Genomic DNA, 13661 nt, shown 5'->3' with positions numbered 1-13661 from the left:
ATGTGGCTGCATATCCAAAAGAAAGTATAAAAAAATTATCTGGGTCATTATCTGACAACTTTAGTCTAATTCTTTACTGTCAATTTAGACAATTCTAACAAGCTTAGGTTAGAAGGAAGACATCAGAAGCAGGTACCCTGATAGCAGGAAGATGTGATGGTGAGCACACCACTATTAACAGAAACAGAAACAGTTAAAAGCAGACAAAATCTTAAAGAGCACAGCAGTCTATTACAGCAACAAACAATAATGAATATTCGTTTTAATTAAGTCATGAAGATAAATTACATTTCATAGGTTTAATGTGGCAGGACCATACGCAATCCAATTCAGAAAACATTTCGTATTGGTTTTATTGCTGGCACTCATAAGTGAACTAATTTCAATAATTCAGAAAACTTAACTATGGGAAACGCTATATCCAACAATGCTGGGAAAACTTGCGGTGTCCCTTTTACGTTACATAGCATTGAGACTGTTCTAAATCTAGAGTTCCCTCTGAACCTTTTAACAGTTTCCACCTCCCTAAACTTATCTTCAATAACCTGGGACCATGGCAGGGTTTTACTGTTTTACATTAGTAAAAACAGGTAAATGAATTTCTTAACACGCGCATTCGGAAGACCCACTTTGTTACAGAGCAGACTTTGGGCCTTAACGCCCGTCGCCTGGATCGGTGTTACTCTGCTGCCTGCCATCTGGGCTTTCCCTCCCAGCCTACTGCGGGCACCCACCTTCTGAGCGGCTTCTTTCTTCTTCTTGTCCTCCTTCTTCCTTTTCTTGTCTTCCATCAACTGCTCCGCCCCGTCTTGCTCCTTCTCTCTGTTAAGGTAACGTCACACCAGAAGGTTAAACATCCATATCTGTGGCGAATCAAACGTTTGCAGATGGTATGCAACCAACATTTCTTCTCTGTGACCGAGCAGAACACAGTATTTTACTTAAACTAAGAGGGTGCAAGCACTCACCGTATTTATCCCCAAGTCTGACTTGCCACCCTTTGCAAACATGACATTAAGTTTGCTTTCAAAGAAATCCATTAAAGTGAGCTTGTATGAGATCGCCCTAAAAGCGAGCACTCGGCGCGCACGGTTTCTGTACTTCATTCATCCAAGAACTCGGCGTGAACATGACGGTATCCAGCTGGCGTCCTGCAACCCTCTCCACAGTAACACGGACCATACCGACTCAGTTACGGTACAAGGCACCGATCATACTCAGAGGTTTCCCACATTGTCAGAGTGATTTAACACGATACCCTAGGTTCTATATCTTGTGTTTTTAGGCAGGTGCCAAGTGTTCTACACATCAGGTATTTTTACTGGGTGAGCTTGCTGTTGCATCTTCCTGGCACACCTGAGTAAGGACAGGCAGGGTTTGCTGCCCTCAAGTAAAATAAAAGAGACATGATGACAGACATCCTACCAGAAAAAACATGATGAATCGTAAGAAACTAAGATACTATAATTTATACCTCACATGTGAAAAGTAACTTTAATATGTATTCTAATATAATATATATAGAAAGCTGCCAACTTTCCTCTGTGTCAACTGGGAAAAAGTATAAGGGACCACTGGCATAACTTCAAAGTTCAAGTGAGGAGGCCCTGGATGCCTTGCTTATAAAATTCAGAATCTGAAGGAGAGCTGGAGATCTAGTTCCCAGGTCCCCAAGTATCAAACAGGACTTGTGATTTTAGGGGATCAACACATCAAATCCATGGTTTCAGAGATGTTATCTAGAAAAAGGCTAAAAGCCAGATAAATTAAAGACAAACATTAAGGTAAAAGTTTGCAGACACGGCCAAATCATGAAGGTGGCTCCGGAAGGACTCGAGTCGGGGGGTGTGGAGGTCACTCAGCGCACACAGGAGGACTGAGGGACAGCGCTGCGGCGGGAGCTCATGAGTAGGTAACTAATGCTATATTTACAGAAAACAACAAAACCCTAAAAAGAGTTTCACCTACACATCAAGTTTTCAGTTGCTCTGTCCGAAAACATTCACATTTTGTCCTTGCGTACCCTCCTCTGGGCATAAATACACAAAAGCCAAATGTGTACAATTCACACTCCAAAGGTAACTTTCATGAAAACTTTAAAAAATACAATCATGAAAGAGATGTCATTGAAATTTCCTTAGGTTTAGAGCTGGATTTCTTTGGAGGCAGATCATGTGCACATCAGTCTCAGTGCGGAGTTCTTGGTGGAAATCCACTTGGGGCCGTGCATTCAGAAAATGGATTTATAAATATTGGCAAGGTGGATGCTGACCATCTAAGGTCGGCTGACCACAGATCCATTAATTTTGGCTCCCAGGGCCTCCTGCTTCCTCTAGATGCAAATGGAAGAAGATGGGGCTCCTCATGACCCAGTTACCGTTACTTGGTTTCCACATTTTAAAGTGCAACTGACCTCAGAAAAAGAGCAAACCCAGCATGACTATCTCCTATTTAAATATTCAATGCTTTAAAAAGTTGCATTTTTCTAAATCTATTCTAAAATTAAAAGTTCATTTAAAAAATGCAATCTAAAAGAAGCAGTAAGTCTTTAATGAGACACATTCTTAAAAAACAACTAACCTTTTCAAATTTTTTTTCCTATAAACAGGTAATTCAGGGAAAGGGATTGAAATTCATGTTCTCTAGAGGCAGATTTACTTCCAAAACAAATATTTTTCAAAGCTTTCCAGGAGACAGACTGTGCTTTCACCGTGATCTTTTAATGTGTATATTGGTAGAATTGAGTCTTCTCTTTAAATTCCACTTCCTTCGGAAGAATTTATTTTCTCAAACCAAAACTGAATTAAAAACCTGCCATTTACTTAATAATGGATCACACAGTGTGGGGTTCACCTTTCTTCTAATTCAGTTGTGCTCTATTCTTGGCTGCACATTAGCATTGTTTGGGGAGCTTTAAAATATCCCAGTGCTGAGTCAGAGCCCAAGCAGGGTGAAGAGGGCGTCCGTCCATGAACGGAAGACATCTAGGTGGTGTTGATGCAGGACTGGTTACATAAAGGGGAACTGATCAATAAATAAGTATATAAGGATAGTGACAGGTTTCTCACTACTGCAAAAAGGAGTTAACAAAATGAAAAGAAAATGTACCCTGTGGAGCTGGATCAGAATTAATTATTTGCATGAACTCATGGCTTTTTAATACACTATAAGCACTTGCCTGTTAATCACTTTGTAGCCACCTCAGTAATCAGATTGACTGTCATAGCACAGTGCTTATGTTCAAGTAACCCTTATTTTATTTAATAATGGTCACAAAGCACCAATATGCTAAAAAGAAACCTTAAAGTATTTCGGTTAAGTGAAAAGGTGTGTACAGGAAAAAACACAGTATAGAATTTGGCACTATCCGTGGCTTCAGGAATCACTGGGAATCATAGAACATATCCCTTGTGCATAAGTGGGGACTACTGTACACACACACACACACCCTAGCTCTATTACTGAGAGGGCTTGAGGAAGAAACACCCAAATACCAATGAACACATCTAGCACCTAGATTGTGGCTTCTAAATACCATTCTTCACTAAAAAATCCGGAGTTCTTTGGAAAAAGAGTAATCTGGAGGCTAGGGCATGGAAAGTATAAGATGAGCCTGGAATACTTGGTTTGTCAAGAAGCAAGGAAATGTTCAACAAATGATGAGACAGGTCAAATGGTCAGAGGCCAGTTTGAAGGGGTTCCTATAAGCTAAATCTGGAAAATGCATTCAAAAGAAATGCCTCAAAGCAACAAATTAAATCATTTAACAAACATACACCGAGTTAGGCACTGACCTAAGCACTGGGGATGTAACAGAGGTGAGAGACAGCCAGCCCCTGTCCTCAAGGAGCTGGCATTCTAGATGGGAGACAAACAAAAAAAACAGGCAGTGCCAGGAAATCATTACAAATGCCATGAAGAAAATAAAACTGAGAAAGGGACTAGAGAGTGCCCAAGAGGGAAGAGACAGGGAAGAGGGTGGGCTACTTGATACAAGAAGTTCATCAAAGGCCTCTCTGAGGGGTCTGTATCTGAGTGGAGACATAAAGGAAGAAGCTATCTGGGAAATGAGCGACTGTCCAGGCAGACAGACTGGTGAAAAGGCTCCTGGATAGAAAGTACTTGGTGTGCATCTGGAGCTTTTTTTTTTTTCTGGGGAGGTGTGGGGGGGGAGTAGTACACTTCCCTCTTTCCCTCACCTCCCTCCATAGCAACACCCCCAAAACACACACCCTTCAGAGTTTTCTGCATTTACTTTGTAATAGTCCTTACTCATACCAAAAGAACTGGGCATCGTATTTCTTAAAAGGTTCCCTTGTCCTTCCCTCCCTCTCTCCCTCATTTCAGTGCCAACTTGATGCCAAGCACTGTGCTGGAGGTCTAGAATTCAGCAGCAAACAAGATGCACTGCTGCTTGCCTTCCAGGAGCTCTTAGTTTAACTTATTTATTTATTTATTTTAAAATGTTTTTATTGATTTTAGAGAGAGAGAGGAAATAAGAGGGGGAGAGAGAAACATCAATCGGCTGCCTCCTGCATGCCCCCTCCTGGGGATGGAGCCCGCAACCTGGGCATGTGTCCTGACTGGGAATCAAACTGGTGACCTCTTGGTGCATGAGACAACACTCAACCAACTGAGCCACACCAGCGAGGGCTTAGTTTAACTTTTTAAATTACTGTATCTTGCCTCAAAACCTGTTCAACAGCTTCAGAGCAGGAGCCTCTGTTCTTCTTGCTCTGAAGACAGCTTGTAGTGCCTTCGGTGTTTTGAAAGTACCAGAATCTTGGATGTGAAATTATGGCTTGTGATAATCCAAGTAATAGATTAACTTCTTTCCACAAACTAGAACCATGATCAACGTTTCTTGAATACATGTGTCCAAGCCCATGATGCCTCAAATATCAAGTAGAGGCAGGGCTGAATGACAATTTCTTACCTGAAAGCGGTAATCACCAACATGCTGAGTGGAGTGAAAGATTATAAGAACCCAAACTCAGCTAAACAACCAGGACTCATCTTGACAGGAAAATATCTTCAGATATAAAGAGAATTTTCCTTTTCTTTAAGTTGTTGATAACTGGCTATCACAGCAGCAAACCCCATCCCTGATGCTCTGTGGTAAGTGTGGCGGTGCCTTTGGTCCCAGTTTATAACCAACTCCACATAACTGAGGCAGACAGAAATGAACATATACAACGGATCCACCCAACACATCAAACATGTCAGAAGCAAACCAATACTGTAAAAGAACAAAATATTAATACATCAACACCTTGGATGAATCTTCAGACAATTATGGTAAATGAAAACGCCAATTCCAAAGATTACATACTGTGTGATCCTATTTATGTGACATTTTAAAAATGACAAGTAGGGTTGTCAGGGGGTGGGTGAGGTGGAGTGAGGCAGGTGTGGTTATAAAAAGGGCAACACTGATCCTTGAGATGATGGAACTCTTCTGTATCTTGATAGTGGTGGTGGATACAGGAACTTACATGTAATAAAACTATACAGAACTAAACACAAATACACAAATAAGTACAAATAAAACTGAGGAAATGTAAATAAGATCAGTGCATTGTATCGATGTCAGTATCTTGGTTATGATATTATACTACAAATTTTCAAGAAGAAACCATTGGTGAAAACTGGGTAAAAGGCACATGGAATCTCCGTGTTATTTCTTACAAGTACATGTGAATCTACCCTCAATAAAAATTTTAATTTTTAAAAAAGCTTCCACATTGACTCATCTTTTAGTCATCCTGTTTAAAATTTTTGAAGGACTTCTTCTTTAAACAATTTTAAAATAGCTCTTTGTGAAAGTCACTAAGAGTCCAAAAGAATTTTAGAAATTGTTTAGTCCTGACATTCACAGAAATGAATTTCCAAAAATATTCTAGAACCTGCACTTCACCCTAATACATTCAAATTGTTATAGTTTTAAAAATCAAGGTTCTTTGTCTTAAGTATGTTATGTGATAAATATACCACAGGGGTATTTAAAATATTCCTTTACCACATAATTCACAATAATTATTATTTTTTTTAAAGTATATCTGTATTGATTTCAGAGAGAGGAAGGGAGAGGGAGAGAGACAGAAACATCAATGAGGAGAGAGCTGTCATCGATCGGTTGCCTCCTGCCCACCTGACTGTGGGTCAAACTGCAATCTCCTGGATCCTAGGTCGATGCTCAACCGCTGAGCCATGCCCGGCCAGGCAACAATATAACTCTTTAATTGCTGATATAATAGTATTAGAAGCTATTACTTTTTTAAAAAAAATTTCTTTACTGATTTTAGAGAGAGGAAGGAAGAGGGAGTGAGAGAGAAATGTCAGTGGTGAGAGAGTCATTGATCTCCCTCCTGCATCCTGCCCCCCCGACTGGAGATCAAGCCCACAACCTGGGTATGTGCCGACTGGGAATCAAACTGCAATCTCCTGGATCATAGGTTGTCGATGCTCAACTGCTGAGCCACACCGGCTGGGAGCTATTACTTACTTTTAGTAGGACATATACATCAGCTTAGTCAACTCCAATTCCAAGCCCCTTCTGGTCTATTTCCCTGACTCCTTTATAACTAGAGATTGAGATGTGACTTATGCTCTATCAGTAAGTTGCGCTCATGTGTGACTTTAACAGGGAACTGACAGGGTGCAGGGCATCATCCTCTCAGGGAGTGTGGCAGAGATGACGTGGTCCTGGAGCCGACACCCTAGCGGTGGTTTCCTGAATGGGTGGGAAGAGGAAACAGCTCCTGTGGGGTCCCCCGTTCCATGGTCTCATTCCCAAGGATCTGTGATATAGCATCGCCATTTAATAGACCCCTGGCATAAGTGACAGTAAATTCTACTGTCTGCATACAAGAACTCTGTTCAACACAGATTTATATAAGGTTTCCAAAGCAAGTACATCTAATATATGTGACTTCTGTATTTATTTCCTTAAAAGACAGCTGATAATCTTGGCAATTTATAAAACAGTAAGAAAATCACTAGGCACAAAACCATTAACAATCATAACCAATTAAGTATTAATGATACTGCACACATATTTGGGGTGAGGAAATTAACAAAAGAAAATAATGAAGGGTTGCCCGGCCGGGCGTGGCTCAGCGGTTGAGCGTCGACCTAGGATCCAGGCGATCGGGGTTCGATTCCTGGTCAGGGCACATGCCCGGGTTGGGGGCTTGATCCCCAGTTGGGAGCATGCAGGAGGCAGCTGATCAATGACTCTCTCATCATTGATGTTTCTATCTCTCTCTCCCTCTCCTTTCCTGTCTCTGAAATCAATAAAGGTATATATTTAAAAAAAAGAAAATAATGAAGAGTTAAAGAGCTTGAAGTACCCATTTAGTGTTTTTAATTAAAAATGCACACAAAATGCCCGGCCAGGCGTGGCTCAGCGGTTGAGCATCGACCTAGGATCCAGGAGACCAAGGTTCGATTCCCAGTCAGGGCACATGCCCGGGTTGCGGGCTCGATCCCCAGTCGGGGGCACGCAGGAGGCAGCCCATCAATGACTCTCTCATCATTAATGTTTTAACTCTCTCTCGCCCTCTCCCTTCCTCTCTCTGAAATCAATAAAGATATATTTTTAAAAAATGCACACAAAAAAAGATAGCAAGTTGGAATATATCCATTAGGGCAGAGGAAATTACATAGTAGGGTACTCCAAATAAATGTGTTGGATTTGTTCTTAATGTTTCTTCATTTGCAGGATCTGAATGAGGGAATTTAATGGGATGCTAATTAATTTGCACATGATATTAAATTAATAGACAGGGCCAAACAGCAATGAGGCATAAAAATCATTCTAACACTGAGTAGCTCACAGGAAGAAAAATTTAACACAGCTCCTTTTACATATGGGCTATCATCCTATATGAAGTTGTGTACAGCAATACTTCTCAAACTTTAACAGGAATCTTGTTAACATGCAGGTTCTTATTTAATAGGTGTGGACTGGGACCTATGACTCTCCATTTCTAATAAGCTACTGATCCCTGGACCTTACCTTGAACTGCACAGGTATAATGCACTTGGGTTGTTTCTTCCCAAGAAAAAATATGGAATTGTAGTCATTTCTCCAAAGAAAAATAACTTTACTAATATCAAACTTATGCCTTGTTATTCCCATCTGTGTTTCAGTGCCAAATTACAGTTTAATCTTTATGGAGATAGTATATTAAAAGTCAACTAAACAACTAAGGTAATACAAAATATGCATGGAATTCCAATGAAATAACAACATTAAGAATAGTTAGGACCAAATCTGTGCATGTTAGAAACAAACAAACATCTGGATGACAGCAAATGTAAAGCATCAATAGCTGAAGGGTGCCACCAACTGCATGCCGATGTCAGAAATATCAAGCATGTAAAGAAGGGAGTTTCAAAATCAATGAAATATAGCAATAAGACTTTTGCACACACAGCTTCTGACTCTTTTCAACTTTCCATATTTTGAGGCACATTCAAGGAATAAACTTATTTGGAATTACTCAAACCAAATAAAGTAAGATAATATATTAAAAAGAACTTGTTTTCACTTTCAGAAATTCCATGTGGCAAAAGCTGTAACCAATGATTTGGGGGATTTTTCCCTGCTAAGAATTTCAGGGTTACAATGGTGTCTGAGGAACATCTGATTAGAAACTACAACTCTTATATCTTATATACTCTTGCCAGGCAGTCCAGCAATCTCTAACAAAGGAAACTCTGACTTTCTATTTAATTATAGTGTGGCTGTGTAGGAAGTTTTTTATATTGCCTTGGAAACTGTCTCCTTATAGCCTCCACCCACTGGTCCTAAGCCTTCCTTTTCAGACTGAAAAGAGCAAGTCGTCTAAATATTTGTAGTCATCCATTATGCATCCCTGACGCATTCTTAGTTCCATCAAACATTCCACATGGGACCTGGTTTCCCAACCTCTCATTAGTGGGTTCATTATCCCCTAAACATGTTCCAGTTTGTCTACATTCACCCAGTTATTTGACAAAGCAGTGCCATATAGAGTAGGCCTGCCACTTCCTTGTCCCAGATTATATACCAATGCTGATACTGTCAAAGAACAAGTTTGCCTTCTTAGAAATCATATCTTATTGAGTTACAACCACCCAACCCCAATATTTTTCACAGTACTGCTAAATCAGTTCTCCATGGCCAAGCACAGGATCTCTCATATATCTCTATTACTGTCCTCTGTGACCACCACTCTAACAGTCTTCCCAGAATCCCATTCTCCATTTGTTCTAGGTTAGATGCTGCCAGTGAGAGGGACCCACTTGATATTTGGAAGGCAGAAAAGTCAATAATCTTTGAAAGCAGTTGCAAGCAGATAACATAGGCATCAGTACACAGGACTTTCCACTTTTACAGCAGCTTCCAGATGAGTTAAAGCCATACTGGCACCGCAGACAGCTGAGATCACTGCTTTCTTAGAAAACTAGCACTCTAATTTCATCAACAATAACAGTGGCCTCCTTGAATTCCCCCCTCCCCTAGACTTTCTAATGGTTGTGTAAGCCTTTAATTCCCTACATTAAAGTCTTCTTGAAAAATATAATACATTCTACAACAAAAGCTACCAGAATTAATAAATGGCTTTATCAAGGTTATAGGATATAAGATCACATATAAAACCAATTCTGTGTACTAGCAACAAACGATCAGAAATAGGAAAATTTTTAAAATCTTATTTACAGTAGCATCAAAATATGAAATACTCAGGGACAAATCTGACCAAAAAGTGTATGATCCCCACACATGGAAAATTATAAAGTGTTGATGAGAGAAAAATTTAAAAACCTAAATAAGTTGAAAGATATACAGTATTTATGGACTGAAGACTCAATATTGTTAAATGTCAATTCTCCCAAAATTGATTTCCAGATTCAAAACAATTCCTATCAAACAAAATCCCAATATGACTTTTTCGGTAGAATTTGACAAGCTCCTTTTAAAATTCATAAGGATCCAGAATAGCCAACAACTTTTTAAAAAGAACAAAGTTGTAGGACTTATACAACCTGACATCCAAACTTATTATAAAGGTACAGTAATTAAGACAGTGTGATATTGGCAGCAAGATAAACAAAAAATTTAATGGGATAGAATACATTCCAGAAAGAGACTGACAGAGGATGGGCAAATGATTTTCAAAAAAGATGCAAAGGCAAGTCAGTGGAGAAAAGATAGTCTTTTTTTTTTTTTTTTTAATTGATTTTGGAGAGAGAGAAAGGGAGAGGGAGAGAGAGAGAAACATTGATTGGTTGCTCCCCCCCCATGCCAGAATGACGCTCTAACCAACTGAGCAACATTGGTCAGGGCAAAAAGATAGTCTTTTCAACAAGTGTTGGAACAATTGGATAGCCATATGTAAAAAAAAAAAAGAACTTTAATCCATACCTTGTACTTCATATGAAAGTTAACTCAAAATTAATCACAGACCTAAATATAAAACCTAAAACTAGAAGAAAAGAAAAATGACATATGTTTTCTTCTAGGAGAAAATCTTTGTGACCTTGGGTTAGGCAAATTATTTCTTAGATACAATACTAAAAAGGTGCAACCCATAAAAGAAAATGGAACAAACGGACTCTTCAAAATTAAGAACTTCTGCTCTTTTAAAAGATATAGTTATAAGAATGAAAAGAGCTGCAGACTGGGAGAAAATATTTGCAAAGCACTTATCTGATAAAGAAGTTGTGTCCAAATATACTGTGTAAAGAACACTCAAAACTCAATAAGAAAACCACCTAATTTTTTAAATGGTCAAAAAATATGAACAGACGCTTCACCAAAGAAGATATACAGATAGCAAATAAGCATATAAAAAGATGCTCAAAATTATCAGTCATTAAGAAAAGAACAAATTAAAACTACGAGATGTTACCACATACACACTTATTAGACTGTCCAAATATAAAAAGTCTGACTATACCAAGTTTTGGCAACTGCAACTCTCTCATGGTGGGAATGTAAAACGGTACAACCATTTTGGAAAAGTTTGGCAGTTTCTTTTTTAAAAAATATATCTTTATTGATTTCAGAGAGAGGAAAGGAGAGGGAGAGAGAGAGATAGAAACATCAATGATGAGAGAGTCATTGATCGGCTGCCCACAACCTGGGCATGTGCCCCGACCAGGAACCGAACCCTGATCGCCTGGATCCTAGGTCGATGCTTAACCGCTGAGCCACGCCCGGCCGGGCAAGTCTGGCAGTTTCTTAAAGTTAAACATACACCTACCATATGACCCAGTCATTCCAAGCCTAAGTATCTACCGTAGAGAAAAGAATCTGTCCAATACAAAGACCCCTAAATGAACATTCATAGCAGCTTACCTATAATAGCTGAAAACTAGATAGTACTCAAACATGCACCAGTAGGTGAGTAAACCAGCTGTGGCACAGCATGCAGCGAAATACTGCTCCGCAATCGGAGGAACGGACTACTGATGCACACAACACAGACAGACCACAAAATCATTACGCTGCGTGAAAAAAGCCGGCCAAAAGTACTGCACATTCCATTTGTATAAAATTCTAGGGAACGCAAAATAATCCACAGAGACACAAAACAGGTCGGTGGTTTCCTGGGGATGGGAAGGGGCAGGAAAAGGTGGGGAGGAGGGCTAACTGAAGGATACAGAGAGACTCTGGGGGACCAAGGATACGTGCATTGTCTTTTGTGTACTTAGTTCAAATGTTAGTGTCAAATGAGCATTTCAAATATAAGCAGTTTATCACACCTCAATAAGGGGCTAAAATAGATACAAAAAGGAAAAGAAAGAGGAAACAGATCTTTCCCACATGGAATACCTAGAATGACCTGTGTTCCTGACAGAGCCTGACTGATACACCAGTAAAAGTGAGATCTCTTTATCAGCTGAAATTTCACCCTGGGTGTGCACACTGTTCCCTAAGATGGCAAATCTTTAAATCGGAGCTTCTGCATGGATAACGTTCCTACAGTGTACAGTTTCATTTTCAAATGCAGTGAAGCCTCCTGTAAAAGCTTACCAAGTCAGCGCCTGAATTTTCAGACCTTTATTTACCTTTCCAATTCATTGCTCTAACACTCTGGATCCCATTAACTATGGGCATCTTCACTGGATTTTCTCATGAAGTTTCATTCAACTGGGAACACCTATATGACATGTTTGTGCTGTAACTCTGAATCAAATCTGCTATCTTTTCAACCATTCTTGTGGTTTTGCTTGCCTTACACTAAGCCCCAGTAAGCTCAAAAGAACCCTTAGGTCTTATCGTGCTAAAATTTGGTAAATAAATCTTTGTTAACACAATCTCCCATCTTACTCCTGAAAGTACTTTCTCATACACTACAATTAGTACGCCAGGCTCCTAAAGACAACCTGAAATTAGGAGTAATTTTATAAATATCCAAACAGGCCAAGGAACAGCATCATGATGAGGGCTATACCACATACTCTAATATTTATATCCTGGAACCATTAAAAACTATGTTTAAACCTTAAGGGCCAGACAAACCCACAAAAGCCAGAGAAGCAGTCTTCCCTTAGCATAACAGCAAAGAAAGTGAAAAGAAATGAGATATAGGAGTCTAAGTCAGAACTTTGCGAATCACTACAGAATAGTGATAAAATATGGTTCCTCAGCAGAAAAGAAAATGTTTACCAATCAGAATCCACAGTTGTGAAGCACGTTATTTACAAAAATTGACAACTTATTAACGGTAGGTAGTGGGGCTGTTTTCTTTTTTTATGTAGCTCTTCCCCCTCCTTTGCCTCTTTCCATGAATGGTATGACACAATTATGATATTAAAAGAATAAATAAGTGACACTTGAAATCAATAAGATTGTTAGCAATTCAACTAAAATTACAGAAAGTTGAAACTCCATTAAAAGGCAATAAAGCAACTGAAGTGTAACATAACCAAGTGCACCGAGGAGTGACTCAGTGGCTAGGACATCAAAATGCCAGAAGTGCTTTAAACATATCTAACCACAGCAGGGCCTCATCGTCGAAGGCTGACTCGGAAGCCTTGGTCTGAGGTTCAGATTCTGTGTGTACATTCCCAATGGAGAGCTATGGAAGGTGCTGGGAGGTCTACTGCCCACCAACACAGGGGAAGGAAGTTGGGTAGTGTGTGTCTTCAACTGGGAGCCGTTACCCTCAATCTCTGGATCCTTCTCTCTCACTAAGCCACTTTCTCAGGGCTACACCTGCACATAAAAAATGGGGCTAAATAATGAAAAACAATCTTTAATTTGGCTCACCTCTGCCCATGGGCTGATGCATACCACACTGACCAAGAGACAGGTAAAGTCAAAGGGTATAGTCAAAATGCGGCCCATCAAGGAAAGTAATTCTTGCTCACATTTCTAGATGTATCGTAAGAAAAAAACAAGCATTCTCTGTAAGAAATTAAATGGAAAAGATTTGGACTTTCAGAGGTCACACAATACTTACTACAGACAATGAGTGAGACAGGCAGCGTGTAAGCTTCCTAATTCTACTGCACCACTACTATTTTATTAAGCTTGTGACTGTTATTTTAATTCTGGAAACGAAACCGTCTGAGAAAGGGTGCTATTTGTGACACTTATCTTGGTATTGAAAAAATTAGCAGAGAAGGAAATCAACTCCAAATTCAGAATTCCACAGGTGACA

General features: G+C 39.6%; 1 protein-coding gene across 4 annotated transcripts in view; it reads right to left on the bottom strand.

The window, feature by feature from the left end:
- Positions 1-13661, bottom strand: part of TNRC6B (trinucleotide repeat containing adaptor 6B) — a 203752-nt gene that overhangs the window by 64142 nt on the left and 125949 nt on the right. For all 4 annotated transcript variants that reach the window (XM_087814937.1, XM_016205300.2, XM_087814936.1 and 1 more), the window contains one exon: positions 735-822. In XM_087814937.1, the coding sequence (XP_087671063.1) occupies positions 735-822 (88 nt within the window). The remainder of the gene's footprint in view (positions 1-734; positions 823-13661) is intronic.

This window comes from Miniopterus natalensis, chromosome 2 (genome assembly GCF_054644295.1).
Source record: "Miniopterus natalensis isolate mMinNat1 chromosome 2, mMinNat1.hap1, whole genome shotgun sequence".
Classification (NCBI taxonomy): Eukaryota; Metazoa; Chordata; class Mammalia; order Chiroptera; family Miniopteridae; genus Miniopterus; species Miniopterus natalensis.
The sequence above is the reverse complement of the archived record's forward strand: the minus strand, read 5'-3'. Positions and strand labels throughout refer to the sequence as shown.